At 54.2% G+C, this 19,976-nt stretch overlaps 1 protein-coding gene across 1 annotated transcript in view; it reads right to left on the reverse strand.

Moving 5' to 3' along the window:
* LOC147984498 (uncharacterized) overlaps positions 1–18,924 on the reverse strand; it is a 53,625-nt gene extending 34,701 nt beyond the window's left edge. Inside the window, exons 1-2 of the mRNA XM_087541127.1 lie at positions 18,802–18,924; positions 18,533–18,647 (exon numbers count right to left, since the gene is read on the reverse strand). Of these exons, the coding sequence (XP_087397253.1) occupies positions 18,533–18,647; positions 18,802–18,924 (238 nt within the window). The remainder of the gene's footprint in view (positions 1–18,532; positions 18,648–18,801) is intronic.
* Positions 18,925–19,976: the final 1,052 nt, after the last annotated feature.

Consider the following 19,976-nt stretch of genomic DNA (forward strand, 5'->3'; position numbering starts at 1 on the left):
GGTGAGACCGAAAAGTTACAAAAAGGAAACACTGAATTTACATTGCAATCTCGGTGGGGCCGATTGCATATCTCGGTGGGACCGAAAATATTGCAATAGGTAACAGAGAGTTTGCAATCCCATCTCGGTGAAACCGAGATCCCTATCGGTAGAACCGAATTGCTAGGGTTTGGCAGTGGCTTATGACAAGTGAAACTCGGTGGCGCCGGATAGAAAGAATCGGTATGACCGAGTTTGGCTTAGGGTCTAGGTCATATGTGGATATGGGAAAGTAGTTGAGGGTTTTGGAGCATATCACTAAGCACATGAAGCAAGAGGCTCATTAAGCAACACCTCATCCCTCCTTGATAGTATTGGCTTTTCCTAAAGACTCAATGTGATCTTGGATCACTAAAATATAAAATGAAGAGTCTTGAGCTATTGAGCTTGAGCCAATACTTTGTCCTTAGCATTTTGAGGGTTCCACTTTCACATCCATGCCATGCCAATCATTGAGCTTTCCTGAAATAATCATCTTGGAATAGCATTAGCTCAATGAGCTATATGTTGTTATGAATTACCAAAACCACCTAGGGATAGTTGCACTTTCATCAAGTCTCCATACAACTTTTGGGCCAAAGCCATCAACACCGCGTGTCATGCATCCAATCAGCTCTACCTCCGCAAAGGCTTGAACAAGACTCCATATGAGATACTCACCGGTAACAAGCCCAACCTCAAGTACTTCCGGGTGTTCGGGTGTAAGTGTTTCATTCTCAAGAAAGGTGTTCGTTTGTCTAAATTTGAGACTAGAGCTCATGAGGGCATATTTGTTGGTTAGGCTACAAACTCCCATGCTTACCGTGTCCTCAATAAGTCCACGGGACTTATTGAGGAGACATGTAACGTGGAGTTTGATGAGAATAATGGCTCCCAAGTGGAGCAAAGTGGCACTTGTGATGTAGGTGATGAAATTCCTCCCCAAGCCATAAGAAGAATGGGTGTTGGTTTTATCCTACCCATTGAGGATCCCCTTGTAGCCCAAGGAGAAGGACAATGTTCCACTCACGTGGATCCATCACCAACTCAAGGCCCACACACTTCTGAAGAACAAAGTGAAGGCCCTCAACCTCATGAACAAGACCAAGGGCAAGATCAACCTCAAGATGGTGTTGAATCACCAAGCGATGTGCAAGGTCAAGTTCTATCATCCAAGCAAGTTCAAGATCAAGAGCAAGCTCAAGATCAAGAACGAGCTCAAGTCGATGCTCAAGATGATCAAGATCAAGTGACCGCTCCTCAACTCTCTCCAAAGGAGGAATTAGAGTGTCGTGCCGCCAAGATCGCATCCAAGCTATCCACCAAAGATCATCTCATGAGAAATGTGCTTGGAAGCTTAAGAAAGGGGGTAAGAACTCGTAGACAATTAGCAAACTATTGTGAACATCACGCATTTGTCTCTTGTGTTGAACCCCAAAAGGTCTATGAGGCACTCAAGGATCCGGATCGGCTCAATGCCATGCATGAAGAACTCAACAACTTCGAGCACAACAAGGTGTGGAGATTGGTGCCAAGGCCAACGGGGAACCATAATGTCATTGGAACCAAGTGGATATTCAAGAACAAGCAAGATGTTCATGGGATTATCATTCGCAACAAGGCTCGTTTGGTGGCACAAGGCTACTCCCAAGTTGAGGGTATCGACTACGGTGAAACCTTTGCTCCCCTTGCTCGCCTTGAATCCATTCGCATGTTGATTGCATATGCTTCTCATCATAACTTTAAGTTACAACAAATGGATATGAAGAGTGCTTTTCTTAATGGTCCTATTAATGAGTTGGTATATGTCAAGAAACCCCCCGGGTTCGAGGATCCCTATTTTCCCGATCATGTGTACCAACTCTATAAGGCACTCTATGGCCTTAAGCAAGCCCCACATGCGTGGTATGACCACCTTAAGGAGTTGTTGCAAGATCGTGGTTTTGAAATTGGGAAAATTGACCCCACTCTTTTTACTAAGAAGGTCAAAGGGGAGTTGTTTATGTGCCAACTATATGTTGATGATATTATCTTTGGTTCCCCTAACAAAGCTTTCAATGAGGAATTTGCCACACTCATGACCTCCAAGTTCAAGATGTCCATGATGGGAGAGTTGAAGTTCTTTCTTGGGTTCAAAGTCAAGCAACAAAGAGAAGGAACCTTCATCAACCAAGCCAAATACACTCAAGACATTCTCAAGAGATTCAAGCTAAGTGATGTCAAGCCGGCGTCCACTCCTATGCCCGTCAAATGCCAACTTGACATAGATCCCAATGGTAAAGCGGTGGATCAAAAGGTATATCGCTCCATGATTGGCTCCTTGCTTTACCTTTGTGCATCTAGACCAGATATCATGTTGAGTGTGGGAATTTGTGCACGGTTTCAAGCCGCCCCTAAGGAAAGCCACTATGTGGCGGTTAAGCGAATCTTTTGATATTTGGCTCATACCCCAAACTTTGGCTTATGGTAACCAAGAGGATCTAACTTCAATATTGTGGGCTATTCAGACTCCGATTGGGCGAGAGACAAAGCGGATAGGAAGTCAACTTCTGGAGGGTGCCAATTTCTTGGTTGCTCTTTGGTGACTTGGTCTTCCAAGAAGCAAAGTTGCGTGTCTCTCTCATCCATGGAAGCGGAGTATGTGGCTGCCGGTAGTTGTTGTGCACAACTTTTATGGATGAGGCAAACTTTAAAGGATTACGGTGTCATTTGTGACAAAGTGCCTCTTTAGTGTGACAATGAAAGTGCCATCAAGATCTCTCTCAACCCGGTGCAACACTTCAAGACGAAGCATATTGAGATTCGGTATCACTTCATCCGGGATCATATTAGGCGAGGGGAGATCGAGCTCAACTATGTCAACACTCTTGATAACCTTGCAGATATCTTCATGAAGCCCTTGGATGAAGCAAGATTTCGCGAGTTAAGGCATGAGCTAAATATCATTGATTTGAGCAATGTTGCTTGAACCCGTGCACACCCCACCATACTCAACTTGTTATCTTGTTTAGGTGTAGGCATGGACATAGGGGGAGTGTTGTTCTCTCAATGAACTCTCCCTCCCCCATTATGCATAAATTAATCAACTCTTTCACATTAGCCATTTTTGATGGTACTTGTGCTTCAAAGACGAGTTTTGGTCATGGTCCCAAGGATAATTCTTCATGGTGCCATACCAATTGACTCAAACATAGGTGGCTCCGGCCACCGCCCTCTCTTTAGAGAGGTTGTGTTGAGTGTCTTAGTCCTTGTCGTCTCTTGTCTTCCGTTCGTTGTGTCATTCTTGTTTGAGTTGTCTCGTGTGTCATCCTTTTGGTGTGTCCATTCGCTTGAAGGTTGCCTTGCAAAGGCTTCGTTTTCCCCTTCTTGAAACCTGCATCTTCTTGAGCACACGGTACTACCACGGCCTGCCACGGTACTACCGCGTGAGGAGCGCACGGTACTTCCGCACCCAACGTGGCAGTAATTTTTTACTGCCGCCTGGGAGAGCGGTACTATCGTCCTTTGTGCGGTAGTTCCGCCCGGGCGGTACTACCGCGATGATGTGCGGTACTACCGCGCTGCCGAGGGCGCGTGGGGGTTAAGAGTGGGCAGGGGGAGTTCCAACTCCCCCATACCCATTCGTCCTTTTCTCTCCTCGTGGTCTCTCTCTCTCGCTCAAGAACGACGTCAGAGACCCTTGTCGAATCTCCCTCTCCGGCCGCTCCCCTCGGATTCCGACCGGTGGGATCGTTCCCTAGCACTTCCTCTTGCCATGGAACAAGGTTTCTCCCCAAATCCCTCTCTCTTTTGTTCGTCCTTTCGCTTCTAGGTTTTTGGGGAGATGCATGTTGTTCTTGAGATTTTAGGCCAAATCTTTGCAAGAGTAGGATGTAGGAGAGTAGTGATGCGTAGAAATTGTACTTGATATATTGTCCCGTGGTAGATTTGATCAACCATAGTACCGCCTCGTTGTCGAGGTTGTTCTCAGATTCAGTTGGTTCGGATCTGATGCCGTGTGGTACTACCGCATGTCAGGTGCGGTACTACTGCAACTCAGGCGCGGTACTACCGTGCGAGCCGCAGTACTAAAAGTTCTACTGCCGCTCCGAGCCCCGGTACTACCGTGCCACCGCGCTGTACTACCGCGACTAGGAGCGGCACTAAAATTTTAGTACCGCGCGAACATGCAGTACTACCGCTGCTGTCAAATCTTCTTCATGGCAATTACCAAATGCACTTTCTACTTGTTTCACCTGTTTTGATGTGGTCTTTGCATTGACCCTTCTCGCTTCTCGTGTGTGTTTGTGTTTTGTGTGTGTCATAGGTGGTGGCTCCGGTGTCCCTGCTCGTTGTTCCAATCCAAGCCGTGACACGGGCTCTAAACATCTGCGCAACCAAGAGGATGTTCCAGAGGGCTCCAATGCCCCTAGGCGCAATGTCAAGACCACTGCTAGGAAGTACAAGGAACCATCAAAGGGCATGGATGAGATACCTCTTGCTGAGTTTGTTTCTTGAAGGAAGATCAACCCCTATGCGAATCCCCGTGCAAACTTCAGAGGGAATGAACTGTTCTGGACCAAGCAGCAGAATCTTATTTACCTGGATGTGATCAAGGCCAAGCAGAATATGTATGTGGATGTGCACTGGATTGACATGCATCACATGAGGGATGCTAAGCATCATTGAGGGAGTCCTGGACTAAGGGGTCCTCGGGCGTCCGGCCTGTTATCCATGGGCCGGACTGATGTGCTGTGAAGACATGAAGGCCGAAGACTGTACCTGTGTCCGGATTGGACTCTCCTTGACGTGGAGGGCATGCTTGGTGACCGACTATGAAGATTCCTTCTTATGTAACTGACTCTATGTAAACCCTAGATCCCCTCGGTGTCTATATAAACCAGAGGGGTTAGTCCGGAAAAGATAGATATACTCATTACCATAGTCATACAGGCTAGACTTCTAGGGTTTAGCCATTACGATCTCGTGGTAGATCAACTCTTGTAACACTCATATTCATCAAGATTGTCAGATTTCGGGTTCCGGCAGACCCTTGAGGTTCGAACACTGGGGTGCCCGTGGAGATTTCGCCTCCTACCTACCTGCACCCCTCCGCCTCGCTGAGATCTAAGCTATGGGAAGAACAGCACAAGAGACACAGGGTTTATACTGGTTCGGGCCACCGTTGTGGTGTAATACCCTACTCCAGTGTGTGGTGTGGTGGATTGCCTCTTGGGCTGATGATGATGAGCAATACAAGGAAGAACAGCCTCGCGAGGGTCTGTTCTTGGCTGTGGGGATGAACTGCTAGGAGGAGTTCAGCGACCCTTCTCTCTCTCTCTGTGTGTGATGTTACTCGATCCGATTTTCCCTCTCCGATTTCCGATCCCTTCACCCTGTGGGTGGCTAGTCCTATTTATAGGCAAAGGCCCTGGGCCTCTTCCCAAATATTGAGCGGGAAGGGCGCCAACAATTGGCCATTTTGAAGGGGAACATCGGGTACACTTATCCTGACTAAAGTTGGTCCTCGCCTGCCAAAGGCTCTGGTGGTGACGCTGGCTTGGGCTCCACAATGACTTCCTTCCTGCCGTTGGACTGGTCTTGGTGTCGTTGCACCGAAACGGGTGCCTTTGCTTGATGCTCTCGCCTGCGCTTGCTCCCTTTGCACCAAAGAGGAAAGGAGGACGCTGCGCGGGCTGGCGCCCGCCTGGCGCCTTTGGTCGTCATGGCTTGCGTCACGGGCACCTCGTGAGGTACCCCGCCTTAATCTCTCCGCCTCCTCGCGAGCCAGCCTGATGCGGCCGTGCCTGAGGAAGCTCCGTGTCACCCGCCCCGCAAGGCTTGGCCCCTCGCGAGGGTCTTGGGTCTTCGTCGATGAAGACGGGCCATGCTGGGCCCCCTTTTGAGCCATGCCGCAGGCCGCAGGCAGGCAAGTCTGGGGACCCCCATTCCCAGAACACCGACAGTAGCCCCCGGGCCCAAGGCGCGCCCGGACTTGGCCGTGCAGGGAGGCGAAAGGGCAAGGGCGAAGCGCCGCGGGCCCTAACAGCCTGCGGCCTTTGGCGCCGCGTGGCGGTTGATTGGACGTGGGCGTATCCACTTCCCCATGGCACCTCGGCAACTGCGCGGATTGGACAAGTCCCTGCATGCAAAATTGGGTCATAATTACCTACGATCATGGGGGGGGGGCGACGGTTAGCCGTCGCCGGTTATAACTACGAATCGGCGCGCGCCCTTCCAGTTCATCCCCCTTGCTTCTCCTTCTTCTTCATGGCCCCGTCGAGGAGGTTCTCGGCCGCAGAGAAGGGGAAGGCTCGCCAGTTGAGCCTGCCTCTCCCCCGCCCAAGCGCGGCCGAGGGTGCCCTCGCAAACATCCTGTGGCCACCACGGCAGCTCCCCGCGGCCGCGGTGACGATTTCCAGCATGGTGACGGGCGGACTGCTGCGGCCGGGGGACGCGTTTCGGTCGCGCGTCCCCCTAGTCCGCGCTTTCGCGCGGCAGAGGTGCTGCCGGAGTTCGTTGTGTTGTCGGCGGAGCCGACTAGCACCCGGCTTCTGCTTCCTCGCTTCCTCCTCGGCGAGCTCCCGGCCGGCGCCCAGGGCGGCCTCTGGCTCCAGGCAGACGGCTGCTGCAGCCGGGCCTCATGGGCTTCACTGGAGGTCTCCGCAGCCGGGAGCCTGGCCTTGGCCGCGGTTGGCAGACGTTCGCTCGCGCGCGTGGCCTGAGCCGTTGGTGCACCCTGCACTTCAAGTTTGACGGCGACGCCACCCTCTATGTGAGGGTGTTTGGGGAAGACGGTCGCCGCGCAGGGTGCTGCCCTGAGGACGACAACCGCAGCCGGGAACCCAGCCCCGACGACGATGGAGAAGACAGTGCTCACGTGATTGGCGGCGCTCAGGGTTCCCCAAGCTTCACCAGTTCTTCTTCAGGCGGCGACTCTTCTAGCGGTGGCCGCGGTCAGCCTCCACGTCGTCGTATCTGCTTGGGAGGTGGCAGCGTGTCTGCCTACCGTCGCGCATCGGTGAAGCACGAGAGGGAGTCTGCCTGAGTGCCGGAGGTAGCTCGGGTCTTCCCTGCAGGCCGGTGTGAGGCGAGCTGCGCCTGATTTGTTCTTCCTTTTCCTTTTTCCCGCATAAAAAGACAGTAGTGTGGAGCCCCGCGGGGGCGTGTTTGGGTTATTGCTGTTAATCGTTGCTTTGCTTCCGTTATCGTGCCTTCCGGCTATGTGCCTGCGCATGGGTAGTTCCCGGCCCTAGCCGTGGGGGGGGGGACCGACCCAGGCCCTGTGTTTGTGTCGCGGTGCCCGTGGGGCACGGACTGTAGGGGTGCTCCTGTAATGGACCCAGGTCGCAAAACCTTTGAATGACTAGGACAGGAACTCTCGCGAGGGTGCTCGGCTGCCCCCCCCTCGCGAGGCCTTGCATGAGAGAAATCGAGGCAGGAGAGTGAAAAGTCAAAGAACCACAAGCCAAAGACGGCAACAACTTCAATAAAACTTCGAATGAGAACAAACAAGCCAACTGCGAAAAGCAAATGAAAAAGCCGCGTCCGACACCTAATCTAGTCTTCGACGTCTTCTCACCAGCGCGGAGCTAAGTGCTGCCACTGGGCGTGGGAGGGAGCCCCAGGGCCTGAGGCCGGCGCTCCTGAGACTCCGGGGCATGTACAGCCCCAACTCATTATTACGTGAGAGTGTCACGGGCGGCGAGCTTCACAGGCGTTGGCCTTCTTCACAGGCTCCGGGCCTTTTCCAAAACGCGACAGCTTCACAGGCATTCGCCTTCTTCACAGGCTCCGGGCCTTTTCCAAAACGCGACAGCTTCACAGGCATTCGCCTTCTTCACAGGCTCCGGGCCTTTTCCAAAACGCGACAGCTTCACAGGCTCTGGGCCTTTTCCAAAACGCGACAGCTTCACAGGCATTCGCCTTCTTCACAGGCTCCGGGCCTTTTTAGGGGTAGAACCTCCGGAGGTGCTGGATGTTCCATGCATTCTGGACCGACACCCCCTCCTGAGTCTCCAAGCGCGCGGAGCCGGGCCTGGAAACATGAACAACCTTGAACGGGCCCTCCAACATGGGAGAGAGCTTGTGCAGTCCCTCCCTGGAGAGAACCCGCCTGAGCACGAGGTCTCCTACCTCGAGAGTTCTGGGGCGGATGTTGCGGCAGTGATATCGTCGCAGTGCTTGTTGGTACCTCGCCGCTCGCAGCGCGGCTTCTCGGCGATGTTCCTCCCCCAGCACGAGGTCCATCCCCCGCATGGCGTCCTGCTACGCCTCGTCGAACGCCAGGACCCGCGCGGAGCGACGTCTGACCTCGTGAGGGAGGACCGCTTCGGCTCCGTAGACCAGGAAGAACGGGGTCTCTCCAGTTGGCTTGGTCGCGGTTGTGCGGATGGACCACAACACGGACTGAAGCTTGTCGTACCAACCTCTGCCGCAGGCCTCCAGCTTCTTCTTGAACGTCCTGGTCTTGAGGCTCCTTAGGACCTCTGCGTTGGCTCGCTCGGCCTGGCCGTTGCTTCGGTGGTGCGCCACCGAAGCATAGCATATCTGCGTTCCAAGGTTAGCACAGTATGTTTTGAAGAGGTTACTGGTGAACTGCAAACCATTGTCCGTGATGATGCGGTTCGCACCCCGAACCGGCTCACGATGCCCCTGATGAACTTGATTGTGGAACCCGCGGGGATGGTGCGGACGGCCTCTACTTCAGCCCACTTGGTGAACTTGTCCACGGCGACGTAGAGGTAGCGGTAGCCCCCTTGCGCCCGAGGAAACGGGCCCAGGATGTCCAGCCCCCAGACTGCGAATGGCCACGAAAGGGGTATAGTCTGCAGGCCTCCTGCCGGCTGATGGATCTGCTTGGCGTGGAACTGGCAGGCCTCACAAGCTTTCACTAGTTCGACGGCGTCATTGAGTGCGGTGGGCCAATAAAACCCACTGCGGAACGCCTTGCCGACGAGGGTCCGTGATGATGAATGATGTCCATAGTCTCCGCCGTGTATATCTTCCAGCAGTTCCTTTCCTTGCTCCCTGGAGATGCAGCGCAGGGACACATCGTTTGGTCGCTTCCGGTAGAGCTCTCCATCCTTGATGCAGTATGCCGTGGCCTGCCGTGCCACATGCTCCGCTTCCTCCTCCTTCTCCGGCAGGGTCCCTCGTGTTAAGTAACTCCGAAGCTCCGTGATCCAGCACCCCTCCTGAGGTTCCATTGTCAGGAGCAGGCGTGCTCCTGAGGCCGGGCCACAGACCGGGGCTCCTGAGGCAGGTGGCTAGGGGAGCTCCTCCCGAGGCTGAGCCGTGTTTGATAATGACGGCAAGGCTGAGGGCTTGAAGAGCCGCTCCTCGAAAACGCCAGGCTCCTGAGGTAACCGCCTGGACGCCCGTTTGGCGATGTTGTCGGCCTCCTGATTGGTGCCATGGGGCACATGCTGCAACTCCAACCCCCAGAACTTCTTATCCATCCTGCGGACCTCCGCAAGGTAGGCTTCCATGTGCTCATCTTTCGGCTCGTACACCTTGTTGGAGAAATTGACAAGGAGCTGCGAATCGCCCTTGATGGTGAGGCATTTCACCCCCAGGGCAGCTGCGGCCTTCAAGCCCGCTATTAAACCTTCATACTCCGCTATGTTGTTGGAGACCTTTTCACCTTGCTGGAAACAGAGCTGTACAGCGTAGTAGAGCTTGTCCTGAGTGGGCGATATAAGCACCGCCCCAGCCCCAGCGCCATGCCTGGAGAATGCCCCATCGAAGTACATGACCCAGCCTTCTGGAGCCTCGCTTCCCGGGGAGAGGGACCGATCCTCGTCGGCCTTGAGGCCTGGTGCCTCCGTCCATTCTGCCACAAAATCCGCCAATGTTGCTCCCTTGATGATCCTGGTCGTGCTGAATTCAAGCTGAAACGCTTGTAGTTCTATGTTCCACTCAGTGACCCTTCCAGCTGAGTTAGGGCTCTTGAGGACTCTCTCCAGGGGGTATGACGAGACGACCTTGATGGGGTGACCCTGAAAATAGTGTTGCAGCTTGCGCGAGGCCACCAGTAGCGCGAGGAGGAGCTTCTGAGGCATGGGGTACCGTGCCCTCGCGTCCCACAACACCGTGCTGACGAAGTACACTGGGTGCTCAACGAGGTTGGGTGCGTCAGTCTGGTGGCGCCCTTCGGAGACCATGGCGCCTCCTGAGGCGATGAGGCCTCTTGAGGTTGGCCATCCGGGAGAGGGGCCTCTTCCGCCTCCGGTGCACTCCTCTGCGGCGGCTGATCCTCCTCTGCCGCGGTGGCGGTTTCTGTGGGCCTTCCCTGTTCCTGTTTTGCCTTGTCCCGGGCTGCTGCTGTGGTTTTGATTTGACGCTCCTCTCTAACCGCCACCAGGGCTGCGCTGGCGGAGTAGGGAGTGGCGGCGAGGTAAAGCACCAGGGGCTCTTGAGGGCGCGGAGCCACCATGACCGAAGGGCTGGTCAGGTATCTCTTGAGATCCTGGAATGCCTTGTCGGCCTCTTCGGTCCACTCAAAGGGACCCTTTTTCTTCATTAGCTGGAAGAAGGGCAGCGCTCGCTCCCCCAACTTGGAGATGAAGCGCCCTAGCGCGGTCACGCGCCCAGTGAGCTTCTGCATTTCTCTGAGGGTCTTTGGCAGGCTCATGTCCTCGACCGCCTTGACCTTTTCTGGGTTAGCCTCGATGCCTCGGTGGGACACGAGGAAACCCAAGAGCTTGCCCGAGGGGACTCCGAACACACACTTCTCTGGGTTGAGCCGCAGGTTCACTGCGTTGAGGCTCGCGAAGGTTTCCTCCAGGTCTTGTATCAGGGTCCTGGCCTCCCGAGACTTCACCACAATGTCATCGACGTAAGCCTCAACATTCTTCCCGAGCTGCGGGCCTAAGGTGATGTGCATCAGCCGCTGAAAGGTTGCCCCTGCGTTACGCAGCCCGAAGGGCATGCATATGTAGCAGTACACTCCACACGGGGTTAGGAAGGCTGTCTTTTCGACATCTTCTACCGCCATCTTGATCTGGTGATACCCAGAGAAGGCATCCAAGAAGCATAGCAGGTCCCATTCCGTGGTGGAATCGACGATCTGGTCGATGCGGGGGAGCGGGAACGGATCTTGCGGGCATGCCTTGTTGAGGTTGGTGAAGTTGACACACATGCGCTCCTTCCCTCCCTTCTTTGGCACAACGACAGGGTTGGCCAACCAATCCGGGTATCGGACCTCGCGAATGACCCCAGCGGCTTCTAGTTTGCGGGTCTCTTGGACGATAAAGGCCTGCTTTTCTGTGGACTGCCGCCTTGCCTTCTGCTTCACAGGGCGCACGTTGGGGCACACATTGAGGTGATGCTCGATTACGCTCCTAGGAATCCCCGCCAACTGGTCAGGCTCCCAAGCGAATACCTTCTTGTTTGCGTGCAGGAACCCGACCAGGGCCTCCTCCTGCTCGGGTTCGAGGTTGGCGCCTATGGTGAAAGTGGCGTTGGTGGACCCGTCCTCATCGACGGGTATCTGCTTGGTTTCTGCCTTGTCTTGGGTGAACAACTGTTTCTTCTTGGCGGGTGCAGCCCCCTTGGGCTCGGGGGTCTCTGAGTCGGCGGGCTGTGCCGACGCCGCCGTCTTGAAGGTGAGCTTGAGCACTCACAACACGTCTCCGGTGTCCCCGTGCACGGTGAGGACACCGCTGCTCCCGGGCATCTTCATGAGGTTGTACGCCGGGTGCGTCGCGGCCATGAACTGGGCCAGCGCTGGGTAGCCGAGGATGGCGTTGTAGGGGAGGCCGATGGGGGCGATATCGAAGTCGACCAGCTCCGTGCGGAAGTTGTTGTAGGTGCCGAAGGTTATTGGGAGCCGGATCTGTCCCAAGGAGCTGGACGATCCGCCCCCAATGCCTGAGAAGGGTCGGCTGGGTTGCAGCCGTTCCAGGGGTATGCAGAGGAGGTTGAAGGCCTCAACCGAGATCACGCTGAGGCCCGCACCGCCATCGATGAGAGTTCTGGTGATGGCCACCTGGCAGATGGTGGGTGTGCACAGCATGGGGAGCGCACCCGAGCAGGCCGAGTTGGAGGGGTGGTCCTCCAAGCTGAAGGTCAGGCCGGCCTTGGGCGCCGCCCGGTCTGGGAGAGCCCCCTACCGCATGGAAGCGACGCTGACCCGGCGGATGAACGGCTTGACGTGGTGACTTGTAGGCGGCGCCTGCGAGCCGCCCAAGAGGGCCACGACGACCGGGGGTGCTGGTGTAGCTTGGTGGGTGGGGGAGAGGCCGCGGAGCTCTTCCCAAGAGGCCACGGAGGCTGCCGGCAGGTGGAGCAGCCATGCGCACGGAGCGCCGGTGAGGGCCATGGGGAGCTAGTTGGCCATGACCCTATCGTCACCTCCAGCTTCGAGGATGGCCTCCTCGTACGCCAGCAAGAAGGCTAGCGGATCAGTCGCGCCACCGTAGCGCGGCGGCGTCGTTGGCTTGAACTGGTCCGGCCACCGTACCCGTTGCAGGGCTGGGGCCAGGGCTCGGAGCCCCCTGGCACCCGTGCTGGCGCCGGCGGGCGGATCGGGCGACGCGCTTCTCATCGCGAGGCAGGTCGTGGCGGTGGCGGAAGGGAAAACTCCGGTGCACCCCCTACCCGGCGCGCCAAATGTTGGATTTCGGGTTCCGGTAGACCCTTGAGGTTCGAACACTGGGGTGCGCGTGGAGATTTTGCCTCCTACCTACCTGCACCCCTCCGCCTCGCTGAGATCTAAGCTATGGGAAGAACAACACAAGAGACACAGGGTTTATACTGGTTCGGGCCACCGTTGTGGTGTAATACCCTCCTCCAGTGTGTGGTGTGGTGGATTGCCTCTTGGGCTGATGATGATGAGCAATACAGGGAAGAACAGCCTCGCGAGGGTCTGTTCTTGGCTGTGGGGATGAACTGGTAGGAGGAGTTCAGTCACCCTTCTCTCTCTCTCTCTGTGTGTGATGTTACTCGATCCGATTTTCCCTCTCCGATTTCCGATCCCTTCACCCTGTGGGTGACTAGTCCTATTTATAGGCAAAGGCCCTGGGCCTCTTCCCAAATATTGAGCGGGAAGGGCGCCAACAATTGGCCATTTTGAAGGGGAACATCGGGTACACTTATCCTGACTAAAGTTGGTCCTCGCCTGCCAAAGGCTCTGGTGGTGACGCTGGCTTGGGCTCCACAATGACTTCCTTCCTGCCGTTGGACTGGTCTTGGTGTCGTTGCACCGAAACGGGTGCCTTTGCTTGATGCTCTCGCCTGCGCTTGCTCCCTTTGCACCAAAGAAGAAAGGAGGACGCTGTGCGGGCTGGCGCCCGCCTGGCGCCTTTGGTTGTCATGGCTTGCGTCACGGGCACCTCGTGAGGTACCCCGCCTTAATCTATCCGCCTCCTCGCGAGCCAGCCTGATGCGGCCGTGCCTGAGGAAGCTCCGTGTCGCCCGCCCCGCAAGGCTTGGCCCCTTGCGAGGGTCTTGGGTCTGCGTCGATGAAGACGGGCCGTGCTGGGCCCCCTTTTGAGCCACGCCGCAGGCAGGAAAGTCTGGGGACCCCCATTCCCAGAACGCCGACAAAGATCAATCAATCAGGACATTGGGTATTACCTCCATAGAGATGGCCCGAACTTGGGTAAACATCGTGTCCCCGGTCTCCTGTTACCATCGATCCTAGACGCACAGTTCGGGACCCCCTACCCGAGATCCGCCGGTTTTGACACCGACATTGGTGCTTTCATTGAGAGTTCCACTGTGCCATCAACAAAAGGTTCGATGGCCCCTTCTACCATCTATAGTGACAATGTCCAAGGAGAAACCTTCCTCTCCAGACATATTTTCGTGTTCGGCGTCTTCGTACTACGGGCCAACTCGCTTGGCCATCTGGAGCAGATCGATAGCTATGCCCCTAGCCACCAAGTCTGATTTGGAAGCTTGAACTACATCGTGGATATCCGTGGAGACTTGATCTTCAATGGATTTGAGACCACAACGATCGCTCCCCCCGCCCTGATGAACATGACTTAAATCTGTCATCGGATCACATCCAGGAGATGGTCCCTGTTGCTACAACGACCTTAGAACCAGAGCAGATCATGCCATCCGAGGCCACAGAGTCCGCGGCATTGGAGCCGCACACGGACTCGGCACCCCACAATATTTGCGTCAATGGAACTCCGGACTCGTCTCTGGCTATAAGTTCCGGACCGGGTGCGCCTGCGGACACCGAGCTGGATCGGTTATCGATTTTTGAATTTAGTGCCGCAGACATCTTCTAGCACTCACCTTTGGGTGATGTGCTAAACTCTTTAAAGAACTTGTCCTTGGAGAAGGACTCACAGCTGAACTATGTTCGGTTCAAGCCAGAGGCTAATGATGGGAAATTTCGCTTCCCACCCGCCACCTACTTCATAGCCACTGTCGAGGATTTAACCGACATGCCCGCTTCTTGTTCCGAAGACATTGACGGTATAGAAGACGATGCCGATAAGGAGCAAGGCCAAGACCCGCCAGTCATCAGGCGTGGGACGGCCAGCCCTCCATATGACGTGTACATGATCGATACACCTAAAAAGCCTCGCGACAAGGACAAGGGAGATCCAATTAAAACTCCTGAGACATAGTCTAAGTTCCGGCACCCCAAACGCCGCCCCAAGTCACACCGCAACAATGATGGCACTGGAGAAAATAGTACTCTGGATGGCGCCGAAAGCAATGAAGACCCTGTGGGAGCAATATCCAAGCAGGAGGAACAGGAAAACGGGCAAGCCAGCCCCGATGAACAGGCCCCGCCCAGCGACGGTTCGGAGGACGACAACTACCTTCCTCTCTCCAAAGACGAGGCAAGCCTCGACGAGAAAGACTTCATCGTACCCGAAGAGCCCCTCGAGCAGGAGCGCTTCAAGCACAGGCTGATAGCTATGGCAAGGAGCCTAAAAAAGAAGCAGCAGCAGCTTCAAGCTGACCAAGACCTACTCAATGACAGATGGACCAAAGTCCTGGTCGCCGAAGAATACGGCCTTAGTGGCCTAGCCAAAAGCTACCCAAAGCACAAATCATTATACCAGTCCGATGACGGGGCGTTGGAGCCCATACCATCGTCACACAATGTGGTAGGTCGCCGGCAACTCTGTCCAGATAAAGAGGCAACTCAAACTGAACACCAGACCGCCCCACCTCACTGTAAAGGCAGGAACAACGCTGGTCACGATTACCCAGACGACCTCCAGAGATACTTGGACAATAGAGCAGGACACGCAAGACAGATCTACGGATCGCGAAAGCATGCTTCGAGACGCGACGACGGCTACCTATTCGGACGTGTCAAACCTCGCCACGCCCGAGCCGAAAACCGCAAAGGGACTCCTTCAGAGTTACGTCGCAGTGTGGCCCAGCATAGAGGCGCCGCACACCCGCTTTGTTTCACTGATGAAGTAATGGATCATGAATTCCCCGAAGGATTCAAACCCATCAATATTGAATCATACGACGGGGCAACCGATCCCGCGGTATGGATAGAAGATTTCGTCCTCCACATCCATATGGCCCGTGGGGACGACCTCCATGCCATTAAATACCTCCCACTAAAACTAAAAGGGCCAGCTCGGTACTGGTTAAACAGCCTGCCTGAAAATTCCATAGGTAGCTGAGAGGACCTAGAAGATGCCTTCCTCGACAACTTCTGAGGAACATATGTCCGGCCACCGGATGCCGATGACCTAAGTCAAATTTTCAAACAGCCCGGAGAATCATCCAGGGAGCTTTGGACTCGGTTCTCAGTCAAAAAGAACCAAATGATCGACTGTCCGGACGTGGAAGCCCTTGCGGCTTTCAGACACGGTGTCCGGGATGAATGGCTTGCACGCCACCTCGGCCAAGAAGGACCTAAATCCATGATAGCCCTCACTGCTCTGATGACCCACTTTTGTGCGGGAGAAGACAGTTGTCTCGCTCGTAGAAGCAATAGCGCCAACAACCAGGGCACCTCCGAAATCTGAGATGGCAATGGCAAGCCACGAGGAAGCAAAAACAACAATCACATTGACAACGAAAGATGAGGCGACACGACGGTCAACGCCGGATTCAGCAACCCCAAGCCCGGTCAGCGGAAGAAGCCATTCAAGGCAAATCGAGACGAACCATCCAACCTGGACAGGATATTGGACCGACCCTGCCAGATTCATGGCCACCCCGATAAACCAGCTAATCACACCAACAGAAACTGCTGGGTCTTTAAACAGGCCGGCAAACTCAACGCCGAACACAGGGGGACGAGGCCGCCAAGCGACAGGGATGACGGAAAGGTTCACCAACGAAATACCGGGGGTCAGAAGCAGTCTCCACCCGAGGATCAACTACTCCTAGAACGGAAATAGCAACCCGGCTTCCGCCGCCCACTCCGTACACCTACAAAGTTTGTACCGCGCATACATCATTACGCACTCAAGATACCATGGGCACTCGCGGAAGCACAATACGGACAAGCCTGCAAGCACTCCAGTAAATTTTTTTATTATTTATTTTCTTTTTATTTCTTCCTTCGCTATCCTTTAAAAATAGGTGATGAACAGGATAAACATCGGAAACTGGCTCTATCGGAGTCCGGATCCGTACATTCACCTAAGGGGCTATTTCCATCAAGGATTCCCCCCACCGAGGACTGGCGGCGCAGACATGCGACAGGAGGTCCAAAATAACTTTTTGTAGACCGCACTCTCTATTTCTCGAGCCTGTACTATGTCTGTTCCTCCGCCTCCAACCCCGAGCATGTCAAATAGCCGGGAGGATGGCTTATATATATCTATCATAAGTAATCATTGGCATATCGCTTAGTTCCCATTAAACAATATCCGAACTAATCATCCACATTGTTTCCCCAACAAATATGGCTCCTACGGTTATTTCACAGAAATACCTTGGCATAACCTGCCAGGGGCTTGGTGTGGGAACAAATGAGTTGCTAGTAAAAGGCCGAACAGCTCTATAGCATACTTCGGCGTCACAAGTTTGGCCTTATATGCATCAGCTCCGAATCATTGTCTTGGGTCAATAGTTGGATTGCCCGGCTCCTGTGCTTGCTACCCAACGTTCCGGTCTATCGGCTAGGGTAGTAAAGGGAGAACTACTGCGATTGTGCCCTGGTCTAAACCGGACGAGCACCTCAGTAGAGAAAGCCGAAAACTAACTATCATGATGCGGCGTGAGCTAGTCAACCACTTGACGACTTCTTGGAATCTTTAGCGAATCTCCGTGTCACACGAGAGATCTTTTCTAGATCAGATATGTAAGGCACCATACGCCGCATACATACCAGGGGCTATGTCGTAGCCCCACCATAAAACTCCTATGGCTAAGGGAAAGTATTAACGCCTTATAGTCCGATTGCCTGGTTCGCCGCATTATCACCTCCTTCATGGACCAAGATGTTGGATAAAGAGTGATTAAATGCCTTTCCGAACACCCCCGTACTTCCTACGAGGGGGCTGAAGCCGACGACTAGAAAACTTTTAGATTATATCAAAACGGCCGCATAGGAGGCATTCAAGCTTTCAAGCAAAACATAAATAGATTAACTATAAAATTGTCTTTTACAATTTTCATACACCTCACTCGAACATTATGTCTTTTGAGCACTGACGCTCTATAAAGCGGGCGACCTCTAGGGCGTCTTCAAAATAATGCTCTGGTTCCGGACGGTCCTTGCCTTTGGGTGGACCCTTCGTTGCAACATCGATGGCCTTCATCTTCCCCCAGAACGTCTTGACTCGGGCAAAAGCCATCCATGCACCCTCAATGCACGTTGACTGCTTCACAGCGTTGATACGCCGCACCGCATCAACAAGCCTTTGCACCAAACCGAAATAGCTATTCGGAACAGGCTCGGTTGGCCACAACCGGATTACAACATCCTTCATGGCAGCACCGGATATCCTATGAAGTTCGGCCCATTGGGACATCTGTTCATTGAGCAACAAAGGGCGCTTTGATGCGCCAAACTGCAACCAGAAAAGCTTCTTCGTTGCATATCCATCTCGCACTTGGTAATACTGTGCCGCATCGGCAGAACTCTTCGGCAGGTCTAAGAACTCGTCCGGAGAACTCCATACTTGGTTAAGTTGGGCATAGTTCGGGTCACCGAACTTAGTTTGCAGCAGAAAGGGTTTTCCAGCCGCAATCTCCCTCGCCTGTCGAACCTCCTCATGGGCTGCTCTGCATTCCGATCGCGCTTCTCTTGACTCTTGTAAGGCCTTGTCTAGATCAGCTGTTAAGGCTTTACTCTCCTTCTCTAGAAATTCACAGCGGCCGATAGCATTCTCCAGTTCGAGTGTCATCGTGGATATCTTCTCCTCATCTTGGCGCCGTGCAGCTTGTTCGGCTTTTAATTCAGCCGATGCCTTTTCGGCAGCAGCATTGCTATGTCGGGCCTGCTCCTTGGCCCGGGCCTGCTCCTTGGCCCGGGCCAGCTCCGCTCGAAGAACTTCAACGACGGCAGCACCATATGCAGCCAAATCTCAGCATCATGCTTATACCCCAAAAATGCATGAGGATTGCCCCGAATACATACCTTGCAACTCGTCCAGACGCATATTGATTAAAGCAAGATCATCCCCTACCACATGAAGCTTCCGCTGCAAATCAGCAATCTCCATAGTCCAGGAAGTGGCGAAGGGGGAAGCAGCCTGCGTTCAAAGTTCATCAGGTTAGTCCTCAAATGATCCTTTTCGATCCTCTGTTTGCTTCCCAGTGGAAGCCAACCCGAGTATCAGGGGCCACTACCTATACACAGGCGCATCTTTGTAAATGAAACATAGCTGAAAACATTATGTCACAAACCTCGAAGCCCTTCAGTAGGCTCATGAAGGCTTCATTTAATCTGCTCTTCGCGGACGAAATCTTCTCAATCACTATACCCATCAAGGTACGCTGTTCCCCCGAGACAGATGCTTTCCGCAACATGTTCCGCAATATATACGGAGTCTCCGGGTCTCCGGAAGTTGCTCCAAAAGCACAATCATCCTTTGAAGGAATCTGCTCGCCCGTCTCCAAAATCGCTGTCGGCTATGAACCAGACATTCCGGGGCCTTTGTTACCATCAGCCCCGGAATCCCAGATGATCGGAGGTCCACCTTTGGGTACTGCCTCTTCTGTCCCCTATTCTAAAGGGACCCTCCGCGATGACACTTCAGAGTCATCCGCCTTATTGGGCGAGGAGGTCGGAGGAGGCTTCTTGCTCTCCATCATCTCTGGGAGGAGACTCCCTGAAGAAGAGGATCGCCCAGAAAAATTCTGTGCCGACCTGTAAAAATGCATAAATGCGTTATGTGTATCTTCGACAACAATAATGGAGCGGGACGCTATCAAAGTACTCCGGATTCTCTTACGGTTTGGCTGTGGGCTTGTCCCCCTGTTGGAGCTGCTCAACGGCATCACTTTCCAAACCCAAGCCAATCGACGGTGGCATCTTGCCCTTCTTGGAAGACCGCCCCTCCCAATCTTCGGAGGCGGTCCTTTTTCTCCTATTTGGAGAAGGAACACTGGGTCCTTTCCCGCCTCCGTCTTCGGGCGAGGAAAGGTCAATTTCTCCGGACTCAGTGTCCGACTTGCCTCCGGAACCAAGGTCATCTTGGTTCTTCTCGCCCTCCCATGCTGATGCCTGGTATGGCGCCGAGGCCAGCATCCTTGTTAACACAGGAGTAGCTGAGTCTTCGGGAAGGGGAGCCGGACACCTAATCAATTCCACCTTCTTTATCCATCCCTGGAAAAGGATGATACTGTTGGTTTCTTGCCACTGGGTATCTGACAATAAGGTATTCGATAAACGTGTACTTACCGGCATGTCTGAATGGTTACAGTCTAGGCCGACATCTTCGGTGGTGTTCAGCCTTTGCCTTCGTTTCCCGAAGAATAATATCCACATTCCTTCGTGTGTTGTGCCGAAGAAGTGCTGAAGAGTCCGCGACCCTTCTGGATTGAACTCCCATAGGCTAAGAGGCCGTCGCTGGCACGAC

The sequence above is a fragment of the Triticum urartu genome, chromosome 2A (assembly GCF_056163025.1).
Source record: "Triticum urartu cultivar PI428250 chromosome 2A, HENAU_Tu73, whole genome shotgun sequence".
In the NCBI taxonomy this organism is placed as follows: domain Eukaryota; kingdom Viridiplantae; phylum Streptophyta; class Magnoliopsida; order Poales; family Poaceae; genus Triticum; species Triticum urartu.